Here is a 26,017-nt window from a genome sequence, read left to right on the forward strand (position 1 = left end):
GGAAGACATACCTTGGGGGATAGGGCGCGTCCTTAGGGGACTCGTCCTAGGGATGGGAGCGTCCTGGGGGAGGAAGCGTCCTGAGGGGGAGCACGTCCTGGAGGAGCATGACCTGAGGGAGGGCACCTGGGTGGGAGGGAGGCGCATCCTAAGGGGCGCAGAGCGCATCCTAAGGGGCGCAGAGCACATCCTGGGGGAAGGCACCTCCGGGGGGCGGGCTTTTTGCGGCCCCATCCCCGCCTGGGCTCCGCCCCCGGGCGCCCCTAGCGCCCCCAGCCGGGACTCAGCTGTACCGCGCGCCGCAGCTGGAGGGTGCGCCACACAGCTGGACCGCGCGCCCCAGCTGGTCAGCCATGGAGACAAGAGCGCGGCGGCGCCCGCACCTTCTCCCGCTGCTGCTGCTGCTGCTGCTGCTCTGCGGTAAGGGGACGCTCGGTCCGGCACCGGGGGGCCCCAACCGCCTCTGGGGCCGTGGGATCCGCGCGGCCTTTGCCTTCCTGCATCCGCACCTGGCTGCACCTCCTCCCCTGCACCGACCTGGGCGATCCCGGCGCGCCCCGCTCCGGAGGGGCGAGGGGTGACCCGGGGGCGGTCCCCAGGCTCTCTCCAAGCCGATGGCGACGCACCGGACTAGGAAGGAAGGCGCAGGGTCTCCTGCGGGCTCTGCATCGCCAGCCGCAGACTCGGCCTGGGCCTGCGCCTCCCAGCTGCGATTTCCCCGGCCTCGCTGCCCTGGAGCTGGGGACGCCATGCCAGCGCGACACCCCGAGCGAGCAGCGGCGGCGGGCATGTCCGCCTCCCTCCTCCCTGTGAGATAGTGCGCTCCTCGTCCCGGGGCTCCTGCGTTCACACCAGGCGCAGGGGTGTGCATGAGAGGAATCCAGAACAGGGAGTGCTAGATCTTCCCTGCTGTGCCTGTCCGTCCGAGGACAGTGTTTCAGTGTGAGTGTGTGTGCGCGCGTGTCTGGAGAGACTGGCTGCAGGGGTCAGGGGGCGGCTCTCCGAGGCTGCCTCTCCCAGATCCCTTCTCCAGCAAGAAAACGCAACTCCTGGGAGAACACACTGCTCACAAATTGGGAATGGATTGAATGAAAAGGTTGTTTTGAGAAATCGTTCTAAAGAAATCATCCAAGAACAAGTAATAGGGTGTGCGTGTTTGGGGAGGGCTTCAGTGGGAGATACTTGCTGAGACTGGGAGTTGCAGAGCAGGGTCTGAGCCTGGCCAGCTCTGGGAGGAGGGAGCCCTGGCCTGGGGTTCAAGGGTCTCAGGCCCTGTCCGTGGGGGCCACTGTCCCCTGGGTCCTTTGGGATGCTCCCTTGCCCTCACTGGCCTCAGTTTCCCTGGCTGTAAGATGCAAAATTGGGCTTATTTGAAATATCGTTTTCAGCTTTGATGACCTGGAATTTGGAAAAGGCTGCATGGGCCCATCAGCATCTTGAACTCTAGGTTACCCTTCCACTGGAGATGTCTGGGGTGGAGAAAGTGTGACTTCATTTCATATTCTGGGGTTAGAGCCCTAGGGTTAGCTGGGTTTTGTGTTGAAGGAAAGGGTGATTGGTGGCTTCCAGAAATCAGGAGTGCAGTGATGTGGGATTTCAGCAAGCTTCAAATACAAAGCTCTTGGATGGAGATTTTGGTCCTTGTAATGGAAGAGGAATCCTTTGATTCACTACGAGGGAAGCTGAGGTTCTCCTCACCTGCCTATAGCATGGAGTTGAGAAGGACCAAAGGCAGACCCTGTGCAGAAATCTTCTGTGTTAATAATCTTGGGCTCATGTTGGCACGGTTCTGGAGGCCACCTTGTCTTGTCTTGTTGGTCCCAGTGTCCCCCTCCCATGGAGCCTGGGCTCAGGCTCCCAAGCCAGGGGTGGGGACCAGGCTAGCCTCTCAGCAGACACTGCCCGGTGCTGGCCCGGTCAGAGTGAGGGCCTCGGGAACTGGCTCCTGACTGAGTCAGGGAGATGCAGGGAGAGGCAAACCTGCTCTTGGTCATGTGCTGCTTTGTCATAGGTGGGATGGGGGCCATATCAGCCCTGGAGGCTGCTGCATCTTGAAGGAGGGTTTCAGGGCTGCCGGCTGTCTATGCTCTGGATCCTGACACCCTGCTGTCCCTGAACTGCCTCTGAGCTGTGCCAAGTGGGGGGCCTGGCTTCCCAGGGCACAGGGCCACAGGGGGGCTGGTTCCTATTGACCATAGGGGCCCATCAGGGGCTCTGAAGGGCCCATCAGGCAAGGTGCTTCTTTGAAAATTACAAACCCTAATTCAGAAGCAGTTGCTGCTGTGCAGGGCCCTGGGGTAGTGAGATCAAGCAGAAGTCCCCTCAGCTGGGCCTCTGCCTCTGTGTCTGTTACCAGCCGGAGCCAAAACTGAACTCAGGTTTGGCTGCTCACTGCTCAGAAGTCAATGTTCGAGAGACAGGAGTTGGTGGGGGAGAAGAGATGCTTTATTCAGGAATCCAGGAACGTGGGAAGATGGCAGACTAGCATCCCCCAAACCAGCTCCGCGTTGCCAGTCAGAGGGCAGGAGCTTTTAAAGGAAAGCTTCCAGGATGTGCAGGGGACTCCGTGCAGAACAGCACTGCTCAAGATGGAGCCGCTTGTGTCATGGCTACAGTCTGATCATCACGCAGGTAGCTTTTTCCCTCTGGTGGTGGTTTTTATCAAGTATGTACAAAACAACTCAGGGGTATGCATCAGACACTGTTACCTGTCTTCTTCAGGGAGGAAATAAAGATTCTGTGACTGCTGTATGGTTGATTTACTCTTTAAATTGTTACCATTCTCTAGGCCTAACTGCTATTTTTGTCACTACATGTCTATATCCTTGCAATCATTCATTCTTGAGCCAGGCTTTCGTGACTCAGGGGAGGCCCCTAGGAGACTAAAGCTTTTTTCTACAAACAAGAAACAGGGGACCCAGAAGGGCTTCTGTACCCGAGAGGGTCCTGCAGAGTCCTGCTTGGTTTCAGTTCCCCCTTTTCTTTGACATTTTCCAATCCTGAGGAGGAACAGGTGCAGAATATGAAAGGGAATAAAGTTTTGGATAGAAAGGTTAATCATAAACTTGGCAGAGGAGCTTGGTTTTTTTTTTTTTTTTTTTGAATTTTTTAAAAATAGATTTTATATTTAGAAGAATTTTAGATTCACAGCAAAACTGAGCAGAAGGTACAGAGAGTTCCCCCACACCTCCTGTTCCCACAGACGCAGAACCTCCTCCATTATCAACATCCCTCAACAGAGGTACATTTGTTAACAATTGATGAATCTACATTGCCACATCATTATTACCCAAATTCCACTGTTTACATTAGGGTTCTCTCTTGCTGTTGTACATTCTATGGATTTTTTTTTTTTTTTTTTTTTTTTTTTTTTTTTTTTTATTCACACACACACACACTGTATTTTATTTTTACAAGACATAAATAGACTGACACCAAGCATTGTACATGGATGACCACAACAAAAGCAACAATGATTGCAATTACCAAACATGAAACACACTCATACTATGTCATAATATTGACATTCAGTCCAGTAATCCTCCACTGTAACAAGGAGCTTGGTTTTAGTTCCGTTTTTGTTTTAACTTTTCCCAAATCTTTGAGGGAATGGGGTGATGATCACTCTGGTTACTTCCTGGTGAAACGGGGCCTAGTCCTGCCTCAATTTGGGGAATGGACACAGAGTTGGAAATAGTCCCTATTTCCAAGCTTAGCATCAATATTTTGTATTATGAAAACATTACTTCCCTCTTTGATTGCTTTGTCATAGCACCTGGACACACATTTGAAAATTAGTAGATATATTACAATGAGGATAATAATCAAAATGCATGTTTGTACTATTTTCCGAATGTATTTTTTTCCCTTAATGGTTAAAGCAGACATACAATGTATGTTTAATAGACCACAAATAGGCTGTTTTAAATTAGCATAAAATTTGAGTTAAATCATGTAAAGCAGAAAGACTTCCCTATACCGCAATATGTGAACATTTCTTCTATCATTTCCCCCTTTTGATTGCAAATCTTTCAGTAGAAAGCACTGATGATCAAAATATCTGTCCCTTGATTGTGTTTGCTGCCTGCCCTGGGTCTATCATCTCCCTTGGTGCTACTTCTACTTTTTGTTTATATGTTTGCCTAGTTATCCATGTTGGGGGAAAACTAATCAGACATAACAAACAACTACAAAGGTATGTTGACAGGGAAACATTTTATAGGTTATACATCTTATCAATTATATCAAATTGTCACACAAACATTGCACGTGCTCCAAGCAGTAGACTTAAAGCAAGCAGTGATACATGCCACCGGTAGTTATACTCTGTGACAACTTTATTAGAGAAATTTTTTCATATAATGTTTTCCATGTAGTTTAATAGACCAAATAATCTTAATTAGTTTAATATTTCTTTCTGAGATGGCTCAGGGACCCTTTGGAAAACTCAAAGTTAGCTAGAGAAAGAAACTTACAATCTGTTATCAAAGCAGCTCAATATTCCAGGAAAACTTTTTCTCTTAACAGAGAGAGAAAAACAAACTCTAGTCCTGTATTAGTTTGCTTTTAAATTCAATCTAATCTCAATCAATCCTGACCATGCACAAAACTCTTTTCTTAAGGTTCCTTTTCCATAAACCTTCCACAACTTTCTGTATCTATATAAGTTTGTCCCTTATTTTTTCCCATCTAGAAACAATGAGCTCTAGGACAAAATTATTTTCCCTTTTTCTTTAACAAAAATATCTCCATCCTTCTCTTGCTGACAAAGTATTTTCTTTACATTCTGAAATGATTTCCTTATTATTTGTAATAGTTTAATAGCATATTTATTAGAATTTTTAACCCTTAAAAACCTTAATCTCCAGCAAAAACCAAAAGCCAACTAACTGAACTGTTTGTTATACCAACGTTTTCTGATTGGCAAACTTATAAACATGTTCTCTAACCTCTAAAAACATATTTTTTAAAAAATACATTTTTATAGCATAATTTCTCTCTTTAAAGTGGTTCAAGATGTGTGTCTAATAAACCCAAACATCTTTAGTTTTTTTTTTCTCTCGTAAGACAAAAGAAGATAGACTTGTCTAGCAATCAATGTTCCAGTATTTTATCTTAAAAATGACCTAGACCTTCAAGGAATTTTTATCATTTAACTTAATTCAGCAAAACTCGAAAGTTTCAAGTTACTAAGAATCTGGAAAGACTAAAACATAATTACTTCTAAAGAGTTCACCTAGAAGCTTCTATACCACTTATCTCTATTTTTTTTACTTATGACAGTATCATCATACCAAATTAATTTTCTTGTTGACAGTTTTTTCAATAGATATAATATGAATTTACTGACTTTCAGTAAACCTAGGTACAATAAAATTATCATACTTAACACTGATGACTCTAAAGACATGTCTGTATTAACTATACTTAAACTAACTTTAATGCTGGATATTAATTTAATACTGAATATTCCCCAGATCACATGAACCTGAAATTCATTTTGCTTAGTTTTTTGTTGTATTTAGAAATGTTTGATTTGTAAGCACTTACTTTTCTTTAAGCCAATTAAGTAGAGCTCATTTACAAATTAGTTTTGGTAATACTATCCAAAGATAAAGGCATATAATTATAATGTATACGTAGACATACATATACCCAGATAGGCAGAGATCTCATAGCTTCATTTAATTAAATTATTTATTTATTTATTTATTTATTTATTTATTTATTTATTTATTTTTGGCTGCGTTGGGTCTTTGTTGCTGTGCGCGGGCTTTCTCTAGTTGCGGCGAGTGGGGGCTACTCTTCATTGCGGTGTGTGGGCTCCTCATTGCGGTGGTTTCTCTTGTTGTGGAGCACGGGCTCTAGGTGTGTGGGCTTCAGTAGTTGTGGCAGGTAGGCTCAGTAGTTGTGGCTCGTGGTCTCTAGAGTGCAGGCTCAGTAGTTGTGGCGCATGGGCTTATTTGCTCCGTGGTATCTGGGATCTTCCTGGACCAGGAATCGAACCCATGTCCCCTGAATTGGCAGGCAGATTCTTAACCACTGCACCACCGGGAAGTCCCATACCTTAATTTTAAAACTTATTCATGAATCAGGTATTTATTTCAATACAAAACTTATTAGTTTATATATCTCATCCCATTTTTCCTCTCTATTGTGAAAGAGCTCTAATGCATAATAGTAGTGTAGTTTAGGGACCCATTAAAGGGCAAATTTTTTCCCCCTGAATCTAGGGAGTATTATGGCCAGGTTGTATTCAAAGGAAAATCATCTTTTTACATTTCATTGGTTTGCAACTGGAAGTGGTCCAGTTCTGGAGGATGCACCCTGAGGTGCTGCATTCAGGAAACAAATTTTGGTTCCCATAGAAGTCACACTTATGCACAAGACAAATGCAAAGATACACACAAAGAACAAAATTCAACTATTGTAGCACAAAAACAGAAGGGTGAAGTCCAACAATTCCCTTGACTTACCCAAATGAGGTTCCCTCTTTTTAACAACAAACAACATACAAATGGAAGAATAGGGAATCAAGACATCATGTGTCATGGCAGTTCACCTGGCCAGTGTAAAACCAAAAATTGTAGTTGGACTAAGTTAAATTTACTTAGTTGACTTTGAAAAGCCTTTCCCCCCATCCTTTTTCACTTTTGGTTGAAGTTCTACTAATTAACCCAAGGCCTACTTCTCGGTTTCATGCCTAGCCCTTGACCAGCCCCTTGGGTCTGGGTGTGAATCCTGGGGGCCTCCCTTTGCAGCGGCTTAACCCCAAGATTATAAGACACTTACTTACTGGCCCTTAGCTTCAGTTTCCCCCACTCTAGTGTGGATGCAGGAATAGCAACTTATAAAGGGCTGTTGTGATTGCCATTTGGATTCAATGAGTTCAGTCCCCATAACACTGTTTGGGGCCCAAGAGTGTGGAATGAAAGGGTTGTATGTATGGGAAGCTTCCCTCAGTGCCTGGCACACATTCTGTGGGCACTTGAGTTTGCTAGCAACTGTGGCTCCCAGGGACTCACAGCACCCCCAGACAGAGTGCCCATGCCAGTGTGTATGTGTATGAACATGTCACTGTCACTGTTTTTGTCACTGGTGGGAGTAATGTTGTCCTGCTGTTGAGCCACTTCCTGTCACATTGGATTCTGTGGACTCAAGCGAGCCCAGATGCAGTGGCTGGATATCAAGTACCCCAGTGACGCAGTGATTGCAAGGAGGTGGTTAGCCGAGGGGTGTTTGAAGGTCCTCTGACGTCCCTCTTCATTGTATAGATACAGAAACTGAGGTCCAGGGTGGGGAGGTAACTCCCCAGACTGCAGGGACTGGGGGCAGAACCTTTCAGAAACCACACCCTCCCATAGCCCTACTGGCCATGGCCCATCGCTGCAGAGCCTGCGGATTCTGCTCGCTGCTGGTTTGCACCAGAGGAGAACGAGAGCTCCTGTATTTCATTTCCAAATGACTGGCCATAAAAGGCCTTTCTCTTGGAAATGCATCTGTTTAGCTGTTTATCATCTCCCAGAGTCTGGAAGTCCCCTGCACAAAAGTAACACAGTCCTGCATTTTCTTTGTTTCCCTGATGGAACCAACTGAAATGGTTTTCTATTTCAATTTAATACCCGAGACCTTTACTAATGCAGCTGGTAGCTTGAGTGGGTGGCAGCAACACACTTTCTTGGTGTCAGGAATCTGCATCTTTACCTCACTGTTCTAACACAAGGCAGGTTGTTGGGTTTGGCTGGGAGCCCCTTAAGCCTGTGCATCAGAAATGGTGCCGTAATTGCCAGTCTCCCCACCCCCTCATGGAGGGCACCTGTGGTTGATCAGACAGGTGTCCCATGGTGCCTGCCCTGTGCACCCTCACAGCATCCTTCCCCCCTGCCGCCCCCCGCCCCATGGGCGGGGGACGTTATCCCAGGAAACCTGCCTTAGGATGTCATGTGGTCCTTGATGGTACATTCTCAACCTGCCCTGGCCAGGCCCCTGTGGTGACGGGTATGTGGCGATTCTGGGACACATGGAGATTCTGGGTTCATGGAGATTCATGGAGGAAGGAGGAAGGAAGAGGAGGAAGGGGCTCCAGTGGCGGGGAGAAGTGGGAGGGGAGGAGGAGAATGAGGTGGAGGAGGAGAAAGCACTGGGCTGGGTCTCAGTGATCTGACAGGTGGCGGTTGGGTCAGGCTGAGGATGTCTAGGTGTTCCAGGTCCAGGGGTCCAGGTCCAAGGGGTCCAAGAGGTCCAGGGGGTCCAGGTATTCAAGGTCCAGGGGACATCTATCTAGGAGGTCCAGGGTCCAGGTATTCAAGGCCCAAGGGGTCCAGGGGGTCCAGGTCCAGAGGATTAAAGTCCAGGTCATCCAGGTCCATGGATCCAGGTTCAGCTGGGTCTAGATGGTGGTCCAGGTGGTCTAGACGGGCCAGGTCCAGTTGGGCCATGGCTGGGAGGAGTGGTAGCAGCCTGCAGGGGTGAACAGTGTGAGACTTGCCTGGCCCGTGCCCATGTGGGAGGAGGGTGGAGCCCAGGAGACCCATGGAGGATACTGGGGGGATACTGTCAGGGGATGACAAGACCAGGGCCAGGAATGGGTACAAGGGCTGGGTGTAGAGAACATCAGGTGGACTTTCAGAGCCTGTGGTGGGGAGCCTGTCAGTGAGCTGCTGGGAAAAGGTGCCTTTGGAACAGGGCGGCCAGTGGGAGAAAGGAGCACAGGCTGCCTTCTCATCATCTGCCTCCACCTCAGCCTGAGAGCCTGCGTTCCCTCAAGTCGCTAACTGCGGGCCTGCACGGCCCTGGACCCAGGGCCGCACCTGGGTTTGGCCCCCTACCGTGTTACTGCACAGGTGGATGACTTTCCCGGTCACGGTGGCCCTGTCTTGTCGGGCTGTTGCAGGGCTCGGCGAGTTGCACCACACTTAGGACAGGGCACTCAGTGGACATTGGTCGGTACTGAAGCGGAGGGAAGCCGGGCAGGGAGGTGTCACGGCCGGTGTCACAGCTCCATTTCCAGGTAGGGAAACCGAACCTCAGAGAGGAGAGTGAGTGCGTCTGGGCTGGGGAGCAGAGCCACGGGGCTGTCTGACTCCCCTCTGACTCTTGGCTTCAGCGCTCCCATTTTCTGTCTCTTACTCTGCAGAGTGTGGGCCTGGGTCTCGCATCACCCACCTGGAGCTTGTCAGAGATTAGCATCTTGGTGCCCCAGGCCTGCGGGGTCAGAATCTTCATTGCGCAAGATCTCCGCGTGCCTGTGTGCACGTAACTGTGAGCAAGCATTGCTCTTCCCACTTGTTCTCGGCTCTGACAGCACGTTGGAATTATGTGGGCGTAGGGGCGGTTTAACAAACACCGATTCTTGGTCCCTGTCTAAGGGCCTGGGCTGTGGCCTGGGTGAGTCTGGTGTGCGGCCAAGTCAGACACCTCACGTGGTCCCCCTGAGAGACTCAGTGCTGAGAGGGCCGGGAGGGAGCCCCTCGCCGCAGAGATCGCCAGGTAGGCTCAGGTATGGTGGTCTGCACCAGCCTCAGAGGGGAATGGCTTTGTTCTGCCTTCAAAGGGCTTTTATTACAATGATTGTTTCCTTCAACGACTTGAAAGTCGAGAGCTGTGTTAAAATAGAACTGAATCGGCAGCGTGGGAGCACACAAGCCAGACCTGCTGGAGCCTGGGAAGGGGGGCTGTGGTGATCTGCAGAGGAGGGTGGGTGGCCAGAGGGTCCCGGCAGAGTGGTGTGTGTGTGGGGCAGTGGGGGCCAGATGGTGATAAGTTGAGAGAGATTTCCCAGGTGCATGACTATTAACTAGTGAAAACAGCCAGAATCAGAATAACTCCTTTTTTTATAAACGGGGAGATAAGGCCCAGAAAGGTGAAGGGCCTCTCCAGAGCCACACAGCAAAGCAGTGACTACAAGGGGGCGGGGCTGGCATCTGATGGGTGGCGTGGTTAAGCTTCAGAAGGACATCGCCCTCCCTTCCTGCAGAGATGGCAACCTTCCTCTTGAAGGGGCATCAGCTTCCATCTTGGCTGCTGGTTGCCTGCTCGCCTGGGACACCTTGACGTGAAGGCTCTGAGGCTCAGGTTGGGTTCAGTGGGGGAGTGCTGAGTTTAAAAACTCACCTCTGCCTTCTGTTAGGCTTTAAATAAACTGGGAAGGCCTGCGCACCTGCACTAGTCTGGCTTTGGGTCCACCTTCCAGTGTCACTTCTTCTCCTTTTCACCCAACAACCGTATGTATCCACCGCAGTGCCACTGGGCTCCTGTCCTACCCCTGCACACCTCTGCTACTAACGTTTTTATAATCTTATTGGTTTTTTTGTCTATTGTTCTATAAATTATTGAGAGAGGATATTGACTTCTCCAATGATAATTGTGGATTTGTCAGTTTCTCCCTGTAGTTCTATTCATTTTTGCTTTGTGTATTTTGATGCTCTGTTATTGGGTACATACATGCTTAGCATTGCTATGTCCTCTTGATGAATTGAGCCCTTTATCATTATGGAATGACTCTTTTCATCTCTGGTAATATTCTTTGCTCTGAAATATACTTTGTCCAGTATTAATTTAGCCGCTCCACCTTTCTTTTGATTAGTGGTAGCATGGCATATCTTTTCCCACCTTTTACTTTGAATCTATTTGAGTCATTTTAAGGTAGGGTTCTTGTAAGTAGCCTAATATTGGGTCTTGCTTTTTGATCTCATCTAACAATCTTTGTTTCTTAATTGGGGTGCTTAGACCATTTACTTTCAATATGATAATTTATTGATATGGTTAGTTTTAAATCTAACATGGTACCGTAAGTTCTTCTTTCCCTTTCTCTCTTTTTCTGCCTTCTTTTGGACTTAGTACTTTTTTCACTTTTCAACTTCTTCTTCTTCTCCTTCACTAAGTGACTGTAATTATTATTATTTTTTGGTTACTTTAGTGGTTGCTTTAGGGTTTGTAGTGTATATCTTTAACATATCACAGTCTATCTTTAAATGATATTATATCAATTCACGTATAGCACAAGAACCTTCCATTTTTGACGTTTGTGTTATCGCTGTCATACATTTTATTTAAACTTAAGTTGTAAATCCACAATACATTATTTATTTATTTATTTATTTTTATAAATTTATTTATTTTTGGCTGCTTTGGGTCTTCGTTGCTGCATGCGGCCTTTCTCTAGTTGCAGTGAGCGGGGGCTACTCTTCATTGCAGTGCACGAGCTTCTCATTGCAGTGGCTTCTCTTGTTGTGGAGCACGGTCTCTAGGTGTGTGGGCTTCAGTAGTTGTGGCTCGTGGGCTCTAGAGTGCAGGCTCAGTAGTTGTGGCACACGGGCTTAGTTGCTCTGCGGTATGCGGGATTTTCCTGGACCAGGGATCGAACCCGTGTCCCCTGCACTGGCAGGTGGATTCTTAACCACTGCACCACCAGGGAAGCCCCCACCATACGTTATTGTTTTTGTTTTCACAGTCAGTTATCTTTTAAAAGATTTAAATATTGAGAAACAAATTTTATATATTTACTCCTAGAGTTACAATTTCTGGTGCTCTTCATTCCTTTGTGAAGATCAATATTTACTTCTGATATTATCTTCCCTCTCCCTAAAGGAAATTCTTAAATATTACTTGAAGTTTGAGTGTGCTCGTAATACCTTCTTTCAACTTTTGAATGTTTGAAAAAGCTTTTATTTTTTAAAAAAGCTTTTTGAGATATAACTTACATACCACACATTCACCCATTTAAAGTATATAGTTCAATGTTTTTTCGTATATTTACAGAGTTTTGCAACTATCACCACAATCCAGTTGAGAACATTTCATCACTCCTAAATAAAGTCCATGCTCATTAGCAGTCATGCCCCATTCCACCAACCCCCTTGGCCTTAAGTAATCTAATCTGCACTCTGCCTCTATAGATTTGGCTATTCTGCAAATTTCATTAAATGGAATCATACAATATGTGGTATTTTGTGACTGGATCTTTCACTTAACATAATGTTTTCAAGGTTTATCCAAGTTGTAGCACATGTCAGTACTTCATTCTTTTATGGAAAGAAATTACACTACTACATCTAGTAGTGTAATTGTGGGGTCATATAGTAATTGTATTTTTAACATTTTGAGAAACTGCCAGGAAACTATTTTCCAATGTGGCTGCATCATTTTACGTTTCTACCAGCAGCATATGAGGGTTCAAATTTCTCCACATCTTCACCAACCTTTGCTAGATCTTTTTGATAATAGCTATCTTGGGGGGTGTGAAGTGATATCTGATTATGGTTTTGACTTGCATTTCCCTGATGGCTAATGATGTTGATTATCTTCTCATGTGCTTATTGGTCATTTGTGTATATTTTTGGAGAAATGTTTATTCAGATCCTTTGCCTATTTTTAAATGGGTCATTGCTCTCTTTTTATAGAGTCATAAGAGTTCTTTATCTATTCTAGATACAAGGCCCTTACCAGAAATATGATTTTCATACATTTTCTTTCATTCAGTGGGTTGTCTTTTCACTCTCTTGATGGTATCTTTTGAAGCACAAAAGTTAAAAAATTTGATATAGTTCACTTTCTGTCTTTTTCTTTTGTTGTTTGTGCTTTTGGTGTCATATTTAAGAAGACTTTGTCTTATACAAGGACACAAAGACTTTCTCCTTTTATCCTAAGAACTTTTATAGTTTAACTCTTACATTTAGTTCTCTTATATGTTTTGAGTTAATTTTTGTGTAAATTGTGAGGAAAGGGTCTAACTTTATTCTCTTGCATGTGTATATACAGTAGTTCCAGCACCATTTGTTGAAAAGACTATTATTTCCCTGGTGAATTGTCTTGGTACATTTATAGAAAATAATTCTATTCTAAAATGAAGGTTGATTCTTGGACTCTCAATTTTATTCCATTGATCTGTATGTCTCCTCTTATGCCAGTACCACATTGTCTTCATTATTGTAAGATTATTGTAAGTTGTGAAGTTGTGAGTCCCGCATAGGCACACATACACCGGATACACAGAGTAGGGCAGCGTACACATAGATACACACGTACAAACACACATACCACATAGACATACATATACACACAACACACATACATCAGGACACACACGGCAGAGCAGTACACATATATACATCAGGATACACATGGCAGGGCAGATATACCTACACACACAACACACACAGATGTGAACACAACACACACACACCAAGACACACATGGCAGGGCAGCGTACACATAGACACACACACACATAGACGTACACACATACATATATCAATACAACATACATACTCCAGGACATGCACAGCAGGGCTTTCTCTTGATTATATGATGGGAGCCAAAGCTAGGGGTCATGAGAGGGAAGATTACGAGGGGGGGAACTGACCTCCGGAAATCGGGTGCCTGGAGAGGGTGGGGGGGATGGGTCCTGAGGGTCAGACAGGCGGGTGTTCCCAGTGGGAGGAGGGTTTTCTCTGGGGGCGGAGGGGACAGGAAGTGTTGGGGGCAGAGTTCAGGAAGAGTGACGAGAAATCCTGGGGCAGGGGTCCTGCCAGACCCAAAGAGTGTTCAAAGGACTGGCCGCTGTTGCTGGACCCTGCAGCCCTCAACCCCTGGCCTCCTGGAGTTCAAGGGGGTGGCTCTGATAGGGTGGGCAGTCCTTACTGTCAAGGGGCCTCTGTCGCTGCCCAGAGGCCTGGGACTGTCATCAGACTCTCAGAATCCTTCCGGGGACATGCTCCAGGTGCCCTCACCCTCGAGGTGCAGCGGGCGTCCCTGCTCCCTGCCCCCACCCAGCCCGGAATCCGTCAGCCCTCAGCCTCTCCCCTCCTGGGACCCCTGTGCCTCTGAATGCTGCCCTCCTCTTACCTGCTTCTTCCCATGCCGCCCTGGGAGGCCACGGGCCCTCTGGGTCCTGTCTCCTTGATGCCTCCAAGTGGGTCACTCTTTCTGCGCTGGCTTCAACCTCCCCGGGTCACATGGAGGTCAAGGTGAAGGAGGACGACCCCAGCTGGCCTTGAGGGCCATCAAGGCTCATGCCAGCAATCCCAGCAGCGCTCACGGCTGTCTCCTCTCTAGGGGAGTGCCCCCCAGTGGGCGGCTGCAATGAGAAGCGCATGCTGGCCATGCTGCCGCACTGCGGCAAGACCTTTGCCGAAAGGATGAAGAAGGTGGAGGTCTGGAAGTGGTGCAACTTGTCGGAGTTCATTGTGTGAGTGTCCCTGCTCAGGCACTGGGCCTGCCCACGCCCTGCCCACGCCCTGCCCTCGCCCTGCCCACGCCCTGCCCACGCCCTGCCCACCCCTGCCCATGCCCTGCCCACGCCCTGCCCGTGGCTTGCCTACCCTCTGCCCACAGCCCGTCTGTATCCTGCTGACCGTCTGCCCGTGCCCCGCCCTTGCCCTGCCCACGCCCTGCCCTCGCCCTGCCCATGCCCTGCCCACGCCCTGCCCTCGCCCTGCCCATGCCCTGCCTGTGGCTTGCCTACCCTCTGCCCACAGCCCGTCTGTATCCTGCTGACCGTCTGCCCGTGCCCCGCCCTTGCCCTGCCCACGTCCTGCCCTCGCCCTGCCCATGCCCTGCCTGTGGCTTGCCTACCCTCTGCCCACAGCCCGTCTGTATCCTGCTGACCGTCTGCCCGTGCCCCGCCCTTGCCCTGCCCACGCCCTGCCCTCGCCCTGCCCATGCCCTGCCCACGCCCTGCCCTCGCCCTGCCCATGCCCTGCCTGTGGCTTGCCTACCCTCTGCCCACAGCCCGTCTGTATCCTGCTGACCGTCTGCCCGTGCCCCGCCCTTGCCCTGCCCACGTCCTGCCCTCGGCGTCTGTGCTCCCCATGCTCCGAGGTCCACTCCAAGCCTCACAGCCCTCTGCTCCCCTCACGGACCACCCTGGCAGTTCCAAACTGGACCCTCCAGGCTGTGTGTCCCCCATTCCTCTGAGCGAGGTCATGTCTCTGGGAAACCCTGACACCCACTGCCCTTCCTGAACTGGGTTCGTGCCCTGCCCTGGCGTGCCTGCCTCTCTGCACGGTCCATGCTGGGTGGAAATTGTCATGTTGGGTTTTCTTCACAGCACCGGCCAGGGCTGGGTTTGTAGTCAGGACCGGTGGACCCCAGAGAAACTGAACCCCGCTGGTTTCTACCTGGTGCGGCGGGAGCAGTGCCTCACCACAGAGGGCCCCACGTTCTAGAAGCCCCCGAGGTTTTTGATCTCCTCTGGTCACACCTAGCATCCAGTGTCAAGGTGGCCCTTTCACCTCCTCAGAAGTCACCGATGGGCGGTGCCCGCCCCCCTCCACTTCCCACTTGGCCATCTCAACCTGGCGCGCTGCTGGCGGCCGCTGTAGACTCAGACTGTCCTGTGAGCCGCGCCTGCCTGGCGGCCCCATCCTCCCTGGGAGCCCTGGGTTTGCTCAGTCGCATCAGCCCTTTCCCTCCAAGACCCCGGCCCCTGTGCTCTCTGTCCCCAGTGGCTGTTCTAGGGGCTTCCACGCCCATCTCCCCAGGGGACAAGTGGCTCCTTGTGGGCACGTCCACAGGCCCCTCGCAGACATAGTCGTTCGCTGAACCAAACGGTATGAAATTTCTGTGTCTGCCGGGAAAGGGGTCTCGGGGCTCGGGAAGGGGGCTTGGCCAGGCTTCTTCTTGTCCTCTGAGCCTGGCCTGGACGCCAAGCCTGGAGTGGACACACAGGGGTCAAGGGTAAGGGAGGATGAGGTGGGCGCTTCCCATCCTGTGCCTTTGTCACCTGCTAAAGCCTCAGCGAGGAGATCAGACATCCAGCCCCGGGGCCGGAGGACAGCAGAGGGGCAGCCAGGAGGGGGCTCTGGGAGTTGGAGAGAGAAGGGCCGACACCCACCTGAGCAGGGAAACTTGCCTGGCGGGAGAGGGAGTCTGACGGGGGCGGTTTGCCTCGCTCCCGGCCTCTGCAGCCCCCTTTCCCATCTGGGCTGTGGCTGCGTCTTCTCTTGCTCTGGGAGCCAGACTGAAGGGAGGACATGGGGAGGCCCTGGGTGACCAGGGGACGCTTGGGAAGCACAGGCCCTGTCGTGACCCTGGTTCTGCGATGTCACACAAACAGCAGCTTCCTTGTGAAGAACACCCTGATTTCATCTCCAGCCTGAACTCGGGCTGGCGAGTTAACAGGGCTTGGGAGCCGTGTGTGCAAATGTGTGCATCCCTGCCTTCTGCCTCCCCAGCCCAGGGAAGGGCGGGATGCTGGGATGTGGGAGTTGGCCTCTACAACTCTTGCCATGTGCCTGAGTGCCTGACCTTTCGGTGTCTTTTATCCTAAAAGCGTTTGCTATTAAAATTCGGAGCCACTTCCCGGCGTTCTTGGGAAGCACCAGGTGTGGGCATTCTGCGCTTGGCCCCGTAGGTCGATCCACAGAGATGGGTGCTGTGCTCAGCTCTGCCCCATTCCTGGCCTTTGGGGCTCACCCCGAGACCGAGCACCTACTATGTGCCAGGCACTTGCCAGGAGTGTATTCACTTCACTTCCTTTGGTCCTTTCAGTCACCTTATTGGATAAGAATTATGAACCCCATTTACAGGAGGGGAAACTGAGGCTCATGGAGGCTAAGTAATGTGGGCAAATTCAAGAAGATGGTCAGTGGCCTAGCTGGGATTGAAGGACGTTGATTCTTCATCCTGACCCCTAAGCTGCTGCCCTGTGCTGTGTTCCGTGCATGGGGGTCACACGGGCCACACACCACTCCCCAGCCCCTGCAGGCTTGCTGTCCACAGTGGGGCTTCCCCCAGCTCCATCTGCTTCGTTTCAGCCCTGCTGAGCCCTGGGGTGGGTCGAGGCTTGGCAGGGTGTCAGGTTAGAGGCTCTGTCTGGGGTGGCAGGTCACTGATGGGGCCCAGTGGGAGGGGTGGGTCTTGGGGAGTGATGGGCTTGCCTGAGGACCTGGCTGGTGAGGTGTCTCAGAGCCTGAACATGTCCCAGGGGGCCACATCACGGCTCTGCACACAGATCCCAGGCCATAGCCTTTGCTTCCCGCTCTCTTTTGCCTCGTGTGGCTCTCCCTTGTCTGCGTTACCTGAGGGGTGCAGGGCAGACGTGTGCCTGACCAGCCACCCCAGCGTCTGGGCTGGGAAACTGCCCGGGGCTGCCAGGAGGCGTGGGCACTACGAAGGCCTGGTTGAGTGATTAGCCGCCCCGTTTCCCACCGCCTTTCCAGGCAGAGACGGGGTTCTGTACAGGAAGCTCCTTGCAGGAAGCAGTTCCTTCCTGTTGCTCAGGCCAGGCCACGCTCCCTGGGTCAGCACCGGAGGGAGGAGGGGGGGCCACAGGGCCCGGTTCCTGCGGGGATCTGAGGCCGGAGCCTCTCCCGCTCCCACACCTGTCCTGCATGCAGCACTCTGCCAGGTGCAAGAGAGTGTGGGCAGTGGTGGAGCTGGTGCACCTTGGCAGGTGTCTGACCAGCCCTCCCACCAGAGCATCTTGGACGATGGCTGCCAGCCTGGGCCACCAACCCCAGAGGCCGCTAATCCCAGGCCATCTGGCCGTTGGGCTAAACTCTGGGTCCTGGTAGCTGTAGCCCTTGGTTGGCTTCAAGGACTGTCCAGAGCCTGCCCGCTGGGTGGACGTGGCCCCTCATGGGTGGTTTGCTAAGTGCCCTTTCCAGGTTTGACCAACACAGACAGGAAGACCCTGGGGTGGGGGGAATCCCACGTGTCCTGTCAGCTGGGGCTGGGGGAGGTGACTTCCGAGAGGAAGACAGGCCGGGGCTGGGCTCACAGGTGGGACACGCCCCTCCAAACCAGGTAAATGAGGGCAGGCTGACTTGACTGGGAGGCCGCTGGCCCTCGGCTTGCCTCAGGGAGACCTCCTCCCCGGGGGCCCCATAGAGTGGCCTTAGGTGACAAGGGCCTTGCAGGTCCAAGTGGCTGTGACTCCACACATCCCTTGGTCTTGGAAAAAGAAGCCAGGCCCAGAGTACCCTCTGGGAAGACCTGGGAAGTGCTGGGCCCAGACCTTGGGCGTTGGGAGTTCACGTCCTCATAGGAAGCAGGTGACGGCTGTGGATGACCAAGATGAGGGCAGGGATGATGGAGGAGATGCAGACCGGGGCATGAGGTATATTTTGGGGAGCTCATGGCCTCAGAGTTTCCTTGCTGGGCTCTGCTGCCTCTGTTTTAAGATGGGAGGACCAGGAGTTGGGCTCGATGACACCAGGCTCTGTGCAGAGGTCATTGTCTGCCGGGGTGGGCACGAGGGGAATCGAGCTTGTGACGCGGCAGCCTGCGAAGGGGAGTAGAACATGGCTGTGCACTTTGGGGCGGGGGCTCAGGGGCAGATGAAAGCGGGGCTGAGGCCTAGAGGTGGGGAGCAGGGCATGGGGTCGCCATGCCAGAGAACCTCTGGGCAAGGACGCCAGGGAGATGGACCCTGCTGGCCCAACAGGGCTCATAGCAGGAGGCCTTCCCCTGTGGCCTGGGGCCATGATGAGAGCAGGCGGCCAGACGGGACTGCCCCCCACTTTCCCGGCGGTCAGGGCCAGAGTGAGAAGGGGCAGAGGAGCCAGGCGGTCAAGCCCTCTGCCTTCGCAGGTACTACGAGAGCTTCACCAACTGCACCGAGGTGGAGACCAACGTGGTGGGCTGCTACTGGCCCAACCCCTTGGCGGAGAGCTTCATCGCTGGGGTCCACAGGCGGTTCTTCCAGAACTGCTCCGTGGCCAGGCACCACTGGCAGGACCCCCCAGACGGAATTCTCATCCCGCTCATCGCAGCGCCCATCCTGCTGACCATCGCCATGACTGGCGTGGTGGTGTGGCGCAGCAAACGCACCGCCCAGGTGGTGTGAGGGCCCGGTGAGTCCGAGGGGCCCCGCCTGGAGAAGCGGAGGAAAGTTCTCCGGGGCTGGGAGAGCCGGTGGACACTCTTCGGCTGCCCCCCACCCTGTCTGGGCGGGCTTTGGGCTGGTGAAAGAAAACGTGCCGCGGCTGGAGCCTGCGTGCTGGGCACAAGTCACCGCCGCTTCGCCCGTGCTGTCCCAGGCTGGGCTGGGGCCTCGGGGTTCCTAGCACTGAGTCCCGCGGTGCCCCATCTGCAGCCCCGGCCAGACCCCGACCCCGCCTCCCAACTGACTCTACCCCTGGCCCCAGCCCAGCCCTGACTCCACCCCTTGGCTCTGACTCCACCTCTGGCCCTGACCCCACCTCCAGCCCTGGCCCCACCCCCAGCCCTGACCCCACCCCCAGCCTGGGCCCCAGCCCCAGCCCTGGCCCCACCCCCAGCCCTGGCCCCACCTCCCACTCTGACTCCACCCCCAGCCCTGGCCCCACCCCAGCACCGCCCTGGAAAGGTGTGCCTATTCCCACCTGGCTGGGGGTTTGGGGAAGAGAGATTGGGAGGGGGTTTTTGTAGGTCCTCACTTCGCAGGCCTTGAGTCCTCTTGGTAGGGAGCCCACCTAGAGATCTGGGAGACTGAGGGTTGGGTTGGGGGTTCCAAGGAGCCACTGCACAGCCTGAGACCTGCTGTCTGGGGCCACCACCAGGGGCTGGAGCTGGGTTGGGCCTCCTTCCTAACGGGCCCCCCACTGTGAGCATGGCCTCGGGGTGGGGTCCCGTGTGCTCTCGTTCTGGCTGAGTTCTGTCTGCCATGTCTGTGCTTTCTTTGAGTAAAAAGTCATGCTACTTCTGGGGTTTCCAGTTTTATTTCAGGGAATTAACAGAGACCCCACCTGGCCTCTTAGAACTGGCAAGTCCCCCATGCCCATTTTACAGATGGGGAGTGCCTGAGGCTCCAGAATGTCAGAACTCAGAGCGGCAAAGAGAGCTTCATACCAGGGGAATGTGGGCAGGCAGGAGAGATCTACCCATCCAGCTTGAAGAGGTTTTGTGCTTCCCACTGGCACCCTGCGCTTTGAGGATGGAGGGGAGACTATCCTTCCAGCATTTCAAGGTCACCTAGGGCTTGCCAAGACCCCCATCTGGTCCTGGAGACCTGGGAGCAGCTGGTGGGGGCACTTTGTCCGCAGACCTCTCGCTGGGCCTTGTCCGTGTTCCAGTTCTGGGGCCAAGGCTTTTGGATGTGGGCTGTTGGCTTCAGCACTGTCTTGCTGGGGACCAGAGGTGGGCCATGGCTATGCGTGGATGTGGAGAGAACCTGGCAGGGCAGTCCCTATGTCCTTCAGGGGCCCCGTTCCCCTTCCTGCCCAGAGGTGCGGGTGGTCCCCTGACCCTGTTGGTCCCCTCCAGGTGCCCAGAGGTGCGGGTAGGGACACAGTGTAGGGACAGAATCTGAAACTCCTGGCACTTCTGCTTCTTGAGGCAGCTTTGGCCGAGGAACAGAAGTCTGTGATCTGAATGTGAACCCACGGTGACTCCAGTGTATCTCCTGCTACCTGAGCCTCCGCTGGTCATCTCTGAGCTGGTCGTCTGCCAGATGACATGGCCTCTGGAGGCCGGGGTGTGGGGTCAGAGTCCTCGCGGGTCTCAGACCATCTCAAACCTTTAAAATGTTGGCCCTCTTCTCAGATGATGTCCTGGGGGGCCTGGCTGCCTTGGTGGGTGTGCAGCCCCGCCCCTGGCTTGCCCTGGCCACTACCTGGTTGAGGGCCTCTGGAACACATGCTGTGTGTGCCTTCCCCTCCCCAGGGGTCCTCACCTCCTGGGTCCCATAAGAAGCTGGGCCCCCACCAAGAGGCTGCTCCTGTGTGCACATGGCCGTCAAGTGGCACTTCTTGGCTGCAGACCCCACCCTTACCAAGACTGGTGACCCTTGCAATCCTGGGCCAGGCACCGGGCCACAAGACCACCCCCCTTAGCTCTACAGTGCACTTTCTTCACTATGCTAACTTTAGAGACCTCCTGGCCCCACTGAGACCTCCGACCCCCAGGCCAGCTCCGTCCAGCTCTGGCTCTCTGCCTCCCCTTCCGCCCAGCCTGAATCCTGGTCAGTGGACTATTGGTCATGGCTTTGCGTGCTCTGTCAGCCCCTTGGCCCTCTCGTCTTTCACTGTGCTCATTGGCAAAGCCAGGGCACGGCTAACCCAGTTCTTTGCCTCCTTGAACCTGCAGCAGGGCTGCTGAGTGTGTCGGGTGAAGAATGCACAGGGATGCTGTGTCGGTGCCTACTGCTGGGTAACAAATATCACAGACTTCGAGGCTGGAAGTAGTCCAGCTCTGCAGCCTGGAGTCGGGGTCCTGGTTTGCTGGTTCTCAGTGCAGGGTCCCTCCAGGCTGGAGCCAAGATGTCATCTGGAGCTCGGGGTTCTCGACCTGCAGGGTCCCTCCAGGCTGGAGCCAAGATGTCATCCAGAGCTCGGGGTTCTCGCCCAGGCTCACGGGGTGTGGCAAAGGCCAGTTGAAGGGCTAAGGGCCCCATTTCCTGTGGCTGTCGGTGGGGCTGCTCTTAGCTCTTAGAGGCCCTGCATATGTTCCTGGCTACATGGCCCCCTCCATCTTCAAAGCCAGCAAAGGAGACTGTACATCACATTGACCCCTCTGACTTCTAGACTTGGATTTATCTGGGGGAGTCATATGATCGGTAAGCCCGCCAGGATAATCTCCCTATCTGAGGGCCAGTAAAGTTGAGACCTTAATCACATCTGAGAAATCCTGTTGCCCTGGTTAGAGTTTGATTGAATAATCGGAGAGGGTGTGTGTCCTCCAGGGTGGGGACCCCAGGACATCTGGGACCCCCACCCCGACCCCAGCCCCGGTTCTGCCCCTCCCTCTGCCTGGGTTTTCCTATGGATGTCTCACACCTCCTCCTCTTCGTCTCACTCCTTTATTTTGTCACTGTGTCTCACAACGGCAGAGGGCTGGTTCCCTCCATCTGGCACACTAAGTGTCACCCCTGTGCCCTGCACACAGTGGCTCTTGCTTTGTATCAGTTGAAGGCGGCTGGGGAAGAGGATCCAGCAAAGGACATGGGCTGTGAGTGACGGAGGATGCAGGGAGCAAGGGGTCTCTAGGGCCGGTCCGGCAGTCTGATGTCCTTTATGCACTTATTTCTAGAAACATTTATTAGCGTGGGAGTCCCTGGGCACCATTTCTGGCCGAGGTGAGGTTGGGACTCTGGTTGAGACAAATGCTCCTTGTGCTGTGTGTGATTGGAGAGTCTGGAGTTCCCTGCACTGAGGACCTGAGGGCTGGGGGCCGTGGAGCTGCTGCACTGCTATGGACAGGACTGAGGGGTGGGAGCCCAGGTGCTAGTCCCCACTCACCTCATCAGGAAGGGAAATAAACCTCCATTCAACGTTCACCCTGGTTCAAGAACTTAGGATCCAGGAATAAGAGGAATGTCTACTCAAGTTTCATATTTGAATCTTTCCTCACATTTTCACCTATTCATGAGTTTTTTTCTAGGATATGGAGGGTCCTGGGTGCCAGGCCCACACAGGGAACGTGTGTGTATGTATGTGTGTATATGTGTGTGCATTTGTGTCCCTCTTCCCCCAGCTCCCAGACAAGGGGATGCCATGTCTCTCCACTTTCTAGACAAGGAATCTTGATATGGTATTTCCCTGGGAGGGGGCAGGATTTCTCATCCCCTCCACCCCAACCTCCATGTTACAGAGACTAAATTTTAGGCATGAACAGCTGAGATGTCAGGGCTCCCTGCCCCCTGCCAGACCTCACTGGTATTTGCTGGGGGGCTCTACCCCAGGCATGGCATGCTGAGAATACTGGGGCCCCATCAGTGTCTCTTCAGCTTGCCTCTAAAGTGGAGGTTCCTGCCAGGAGAGGCAGGCTGAGAAGACCAGAAGCTGCCGTCCCCACCCAACATCCTGCTCATAAGGTGGGGGTGTCATGCCACAACCCCAGCTCTGGACAGTGGGTCCGAGATCTTCCCTAGGGGAGAGGCAACCATAAGGATAGGCAGCTCTGAAGCTCTCTCCATGAGAACTGACTTTATTTAGAATGGAGCCTAGGGAAGTCCAAGCCTAAGGGAGCTCTCAAGAACTGTGGGCATTTTGGTGGTGAGTAGTGAGAAGCGGCTGGCAGCTCCGCCGTGGAGGTGAGCATGAGAGCAGGCTGGCAGCTCCATAAGAGCACAAGTTAAACCACAGGCAGCTGGATTTCCCCACCAGAGATAAGTGGGGGCAGAGACTACTGCAAAGAGCCCCAATAGGGTCAGAGCAAACCTCATAGCCTGGCCTTAAAGCCACCCCACCAAGGAGCTCAAATTTAATTGGATTGAAATGTGGAGCATTTATGTCCCAGGTCATTGTCAACACAGTGGAGCAGTCAGCCAGACACCAGTGGAGCCTGACAGCTGAGCGTGACACCCACAGAGACAGCAGATTCCCACAGAGATCAGACCCAGGGACGTGAGGCAGCCCTGCGGAGCCTCTGTGGTCCCGAGCGTGTGTGGTGAGCCCAGGGCTGTGCTCTCTGAGAATGACACGTGGGCTCACACTGGCAGGCCAGCCCATCCGCCCACGACCGGCACGTGCACATCAGCATCCCTCCCAAGTTCGTCCCTCGTCCTCCAGTCCTCTCCCAGAGCACGTGCAGACTTGCCTCTGTCTTACGTACACAGATCAGCCAGGTGCCCCTCCCCCGGAGGGGGGCAGTGCAGGAACCCTCGACGTGTCCTTGACCGAGGTGTGCTCTGTGTGTTCTGTGTGGACCTCTGCACAAAGGTCAAGGTGCTGCAGGCGACCACCTGGGTTTAATCCCAGCCTGACCGCTTATGACGTGACCTTTGACCAGTATGTGACCTCTGCACAGGTAGGTTCCTGGTCTACACAGGGCCTTGGGAGGACGGGATGAGATAATCCACACAGCCTGCTGAGCTTGGCACACAGTAGGTGCTCACTGTTGGCTGCTATTATGGAAAGTCTGGGCTGGGGTCTGGACTGGGGAGTCCCTGGCGTGTCCCTTCGTGGAGGGTGACACTGTGGGAGTGGACGATAGTCCCAGGGGATGTGTGCTGAGTGGGGAGCAAAGAGAGCTTAGGGCAAAGTCCCCGAGGGTTCCCACCTTAGGAAGGAGGGTCCTGGGCAACAGTGAGGGAGTGAGAGAACCAGAGAGTTTCCAGAAGGCGTCAAATGCTGCTGAGGGATCCAGTTCATGGAGACCAAGAAGAATCCCCTGGATGTGGTCAGGTGGCAATCCTTGGATCACTGTCACAACCATCTCCTGTCCTGCAAGGCAACAGGACCAAGAATATGTCACCCACGGTGGAAGCTTACGTGGCTTCAGTCAGGTCCTCTTGGAGGGAGGGCACTCCTGACCCTCCTGATGTCCTCACCACCCCCCCGAACGGCAGGCCACGATTACACTGGGAACGCCTGCTGGGGGAGCCCTGTCCTGCTGGGACTGTTGGAGAAGGTTCCAGAAAGAGCAGAGTTGGCAGATGACGGGTGGGCCAGAAGGTTGGGAGATTGGGTGGTCCTGAAGGGTGTGGGAGGGGTGCTGAGGAGCAGGTGGGCAGCCCCGAAGCTGCCAGCTCATGCCACTTTACAAAAAACCACTGGAGATCCGGAAAGGCTTTAAACAAGGCGAGGTTCCCATGGCGGGAGCCTCACGTGGGCAGATTTGAGGGATAGAGGAAGGAGGAACGGGCCCAGTGTGTCGTCCATGCAGAGGCTCCTCCCACCCACTGCCCCCTTAGCGGCCGGTCTAGCCTCCAGTAAAGCAGACCCACCCTTTCCCCACGGGTAGGGGCCCAAGTGGAGGGAAGTTGGGTGTCCTCTTGGGGAGCAGGAGTTCCCGGCAGGGAGGCAGAGATGGGCAGGGGGAGGGAGGCCGTTTCCCCGCAAAGGTTTGACAGTCTCTTGTCACCCCGCCCCTCCTACACAGTTATTTCTGGTCCCTCTCATCAGGAGCCTTCGCCTTGGGGCTGGTTTGGTCACCAGGCAGCAAAAGCCTTGAGGCTGTTTTCACAGCTTGCCTCGGGGCAGCAAAGAAAGGGGAGCGAGGCCACCTGAGCCCAGCGCTGCCACTGCTTCCCCTACATGCCTGGTGTCCAGGGTGCCCACTCATGTCCAGGGTGTCCACCCAGGCCCAGAGATGCCCACTTATGGCCGGGTGTCCCTTTGTGTCCAGGGATGAAGACACCTTCTTATTGCTGTCATTTATGTTCCATTAAAAGTGGAGGCATTTAACTTGCAAAGTAGCCAAAATGAATGCAGGCAATGGAAGAGGATGAGTCAGAACATCAGAACCGGGGTGGGGGAGTTCCCTGGTGGCCTAGTGGTTAGGATTCCGGGCTTTCACTGCCGTGGCCCGGCTTTGATCCCTGGTCGGGGAACTGAGATCCCGCAAGCCGCACGGCGCGTTCCCAGGAAGACGAAAGAGGCCCCCAAAGGTCACTCTTCATGTCTCTGACCATAACTGGGTACAGGACGCATGGTTGGCAACTGGCTGGCGCTGTCCCCTGAGCCCTGCGGGAGCAGAGAGGCCGTGTGTGGCTGCACGGGTGCCGGGGACCTGGCTCCTCCCCGACCTGCCGAGGGGCCCCAGGAAAGTCCCTGGCCTGGCCTTCGGTCAGCAGAGGACACGGGGTGGCCGCGGGAGAGGACCCACAAAGGCTGCCAGAACCGAGGCACTGGGGCTTTGGCGACTGGTCCTGCCTGAGCAGGGGCTGGAGGGTCAGATGGGGTCAGGACAACAGGAGGCTGGAGGGGAGGCCAGGTGAGATGCAGGGTTGGACCCGGGGAGGCTGTGGACAAGGGGCAACCTCTTGAGGGGGAAGGTGGGGATTGGGGTCCCCTCCACACCTGCCTGCCTACGAGAACTCTCCTTATCCGGAGGCTCGGCTCTGCACTGTCGTGCGGGCTCCGGACCAAACTGTGATGGACGTGCAGAGTCAGAGGGTCCACATGGCGGGTGCCAGGTGTCACCGGGAGGAAGTCTGACAAAGGCCGTTCCGGGCCCGCTCTGTGCTCCGGAGCTGCCCCTGCCCAGGCGACTCCCGGATCGGGTGTGGCCAACGAAAGGCCCCAGCAGTTTGGAGAGTGGGCGGGTTTCTCCCCATCACTCCTGCTCCGTCGGCCTCTGCAGCAGCTTCTGTGTGGCCACCCCTCCAGCTGGGCAGCCCCTCCCTCAGGGTGCAGGTGCTGGCTCCTCCCAC

At 53.3% G+C, this 26,017-nt stretch overlaps 1 protein-coding gene across 1 annotated transcript; it reads left to right on the forward strand.

Annotated features, from left to right (window-relative positions):
* The first annotated feature begins 301 nt into the window (after positions 1-301).
* RAMP3 (receptor activity modifying protein 3) lies at positions 302-19,200 on the forward strand. Its single transcript, XM_036863522.1, has 3 exons — positions 302-420; positions 14,056-14,188; positions 18,535-19,200. The coding sequence occupies exons 1-3, from the start codon at positions 354-356 to the stop codon at positions 18,788-18,790; spliced, it is 456 nt and encodes a 151-aa protein (XP_036719417.1). The 5' UTR covers positions 302-353; the 3' UTR covers positions 18,791-19,200.
* The last annotated feature ends 6,817 nt before the right edge of the window (positions 19,201-26,017 follow it).

The sequence above is a fragment of the Balaenoptera musculus genome, chromosome 9 (genome assembly GCF_009873245.2).
Source record: "Balaenoptera musculus isolate JJ_BM4_2016_0621 chromosome 9, mBalMus1.pri.v3, whole genome shotgun sequence".
Taxonomy (NCBI): Eukaryota; Metazoa; Chordata; class Mammalia; order Artiodactyla; family Balaenopteridae; genus Balaenoptera; species Balaenoptera musculus.

What these genes read in the sequence shown, in the direction of transcription:
- RAMP3 (XM_036863522.1), top strand. Translation starts at nt 354, where the DNA reads ATGGAGACAAGAGCGCGGCGGCGCCCGCACCTTCTCCCGCTGCTGCTG. An exon ending in GCTGCTGCTGCTGCTCTGCG is followed by an intron (nt 421 to 14,055) that starts GTAAGGGGACGC and finishes TCTCCTCTCTAG; the next exon opens with GGGAGTGCCCCCCAGTGGGC. An exon ending in AACTTGTCGGAGTTCATTGT is followed by an intron (nt 14,189 to 18,534) that starts GTGAGTGTCCCT and finishes CTGCCTTCGCAG; the next exon opens with GTACTACGAGAGCTTCACCA.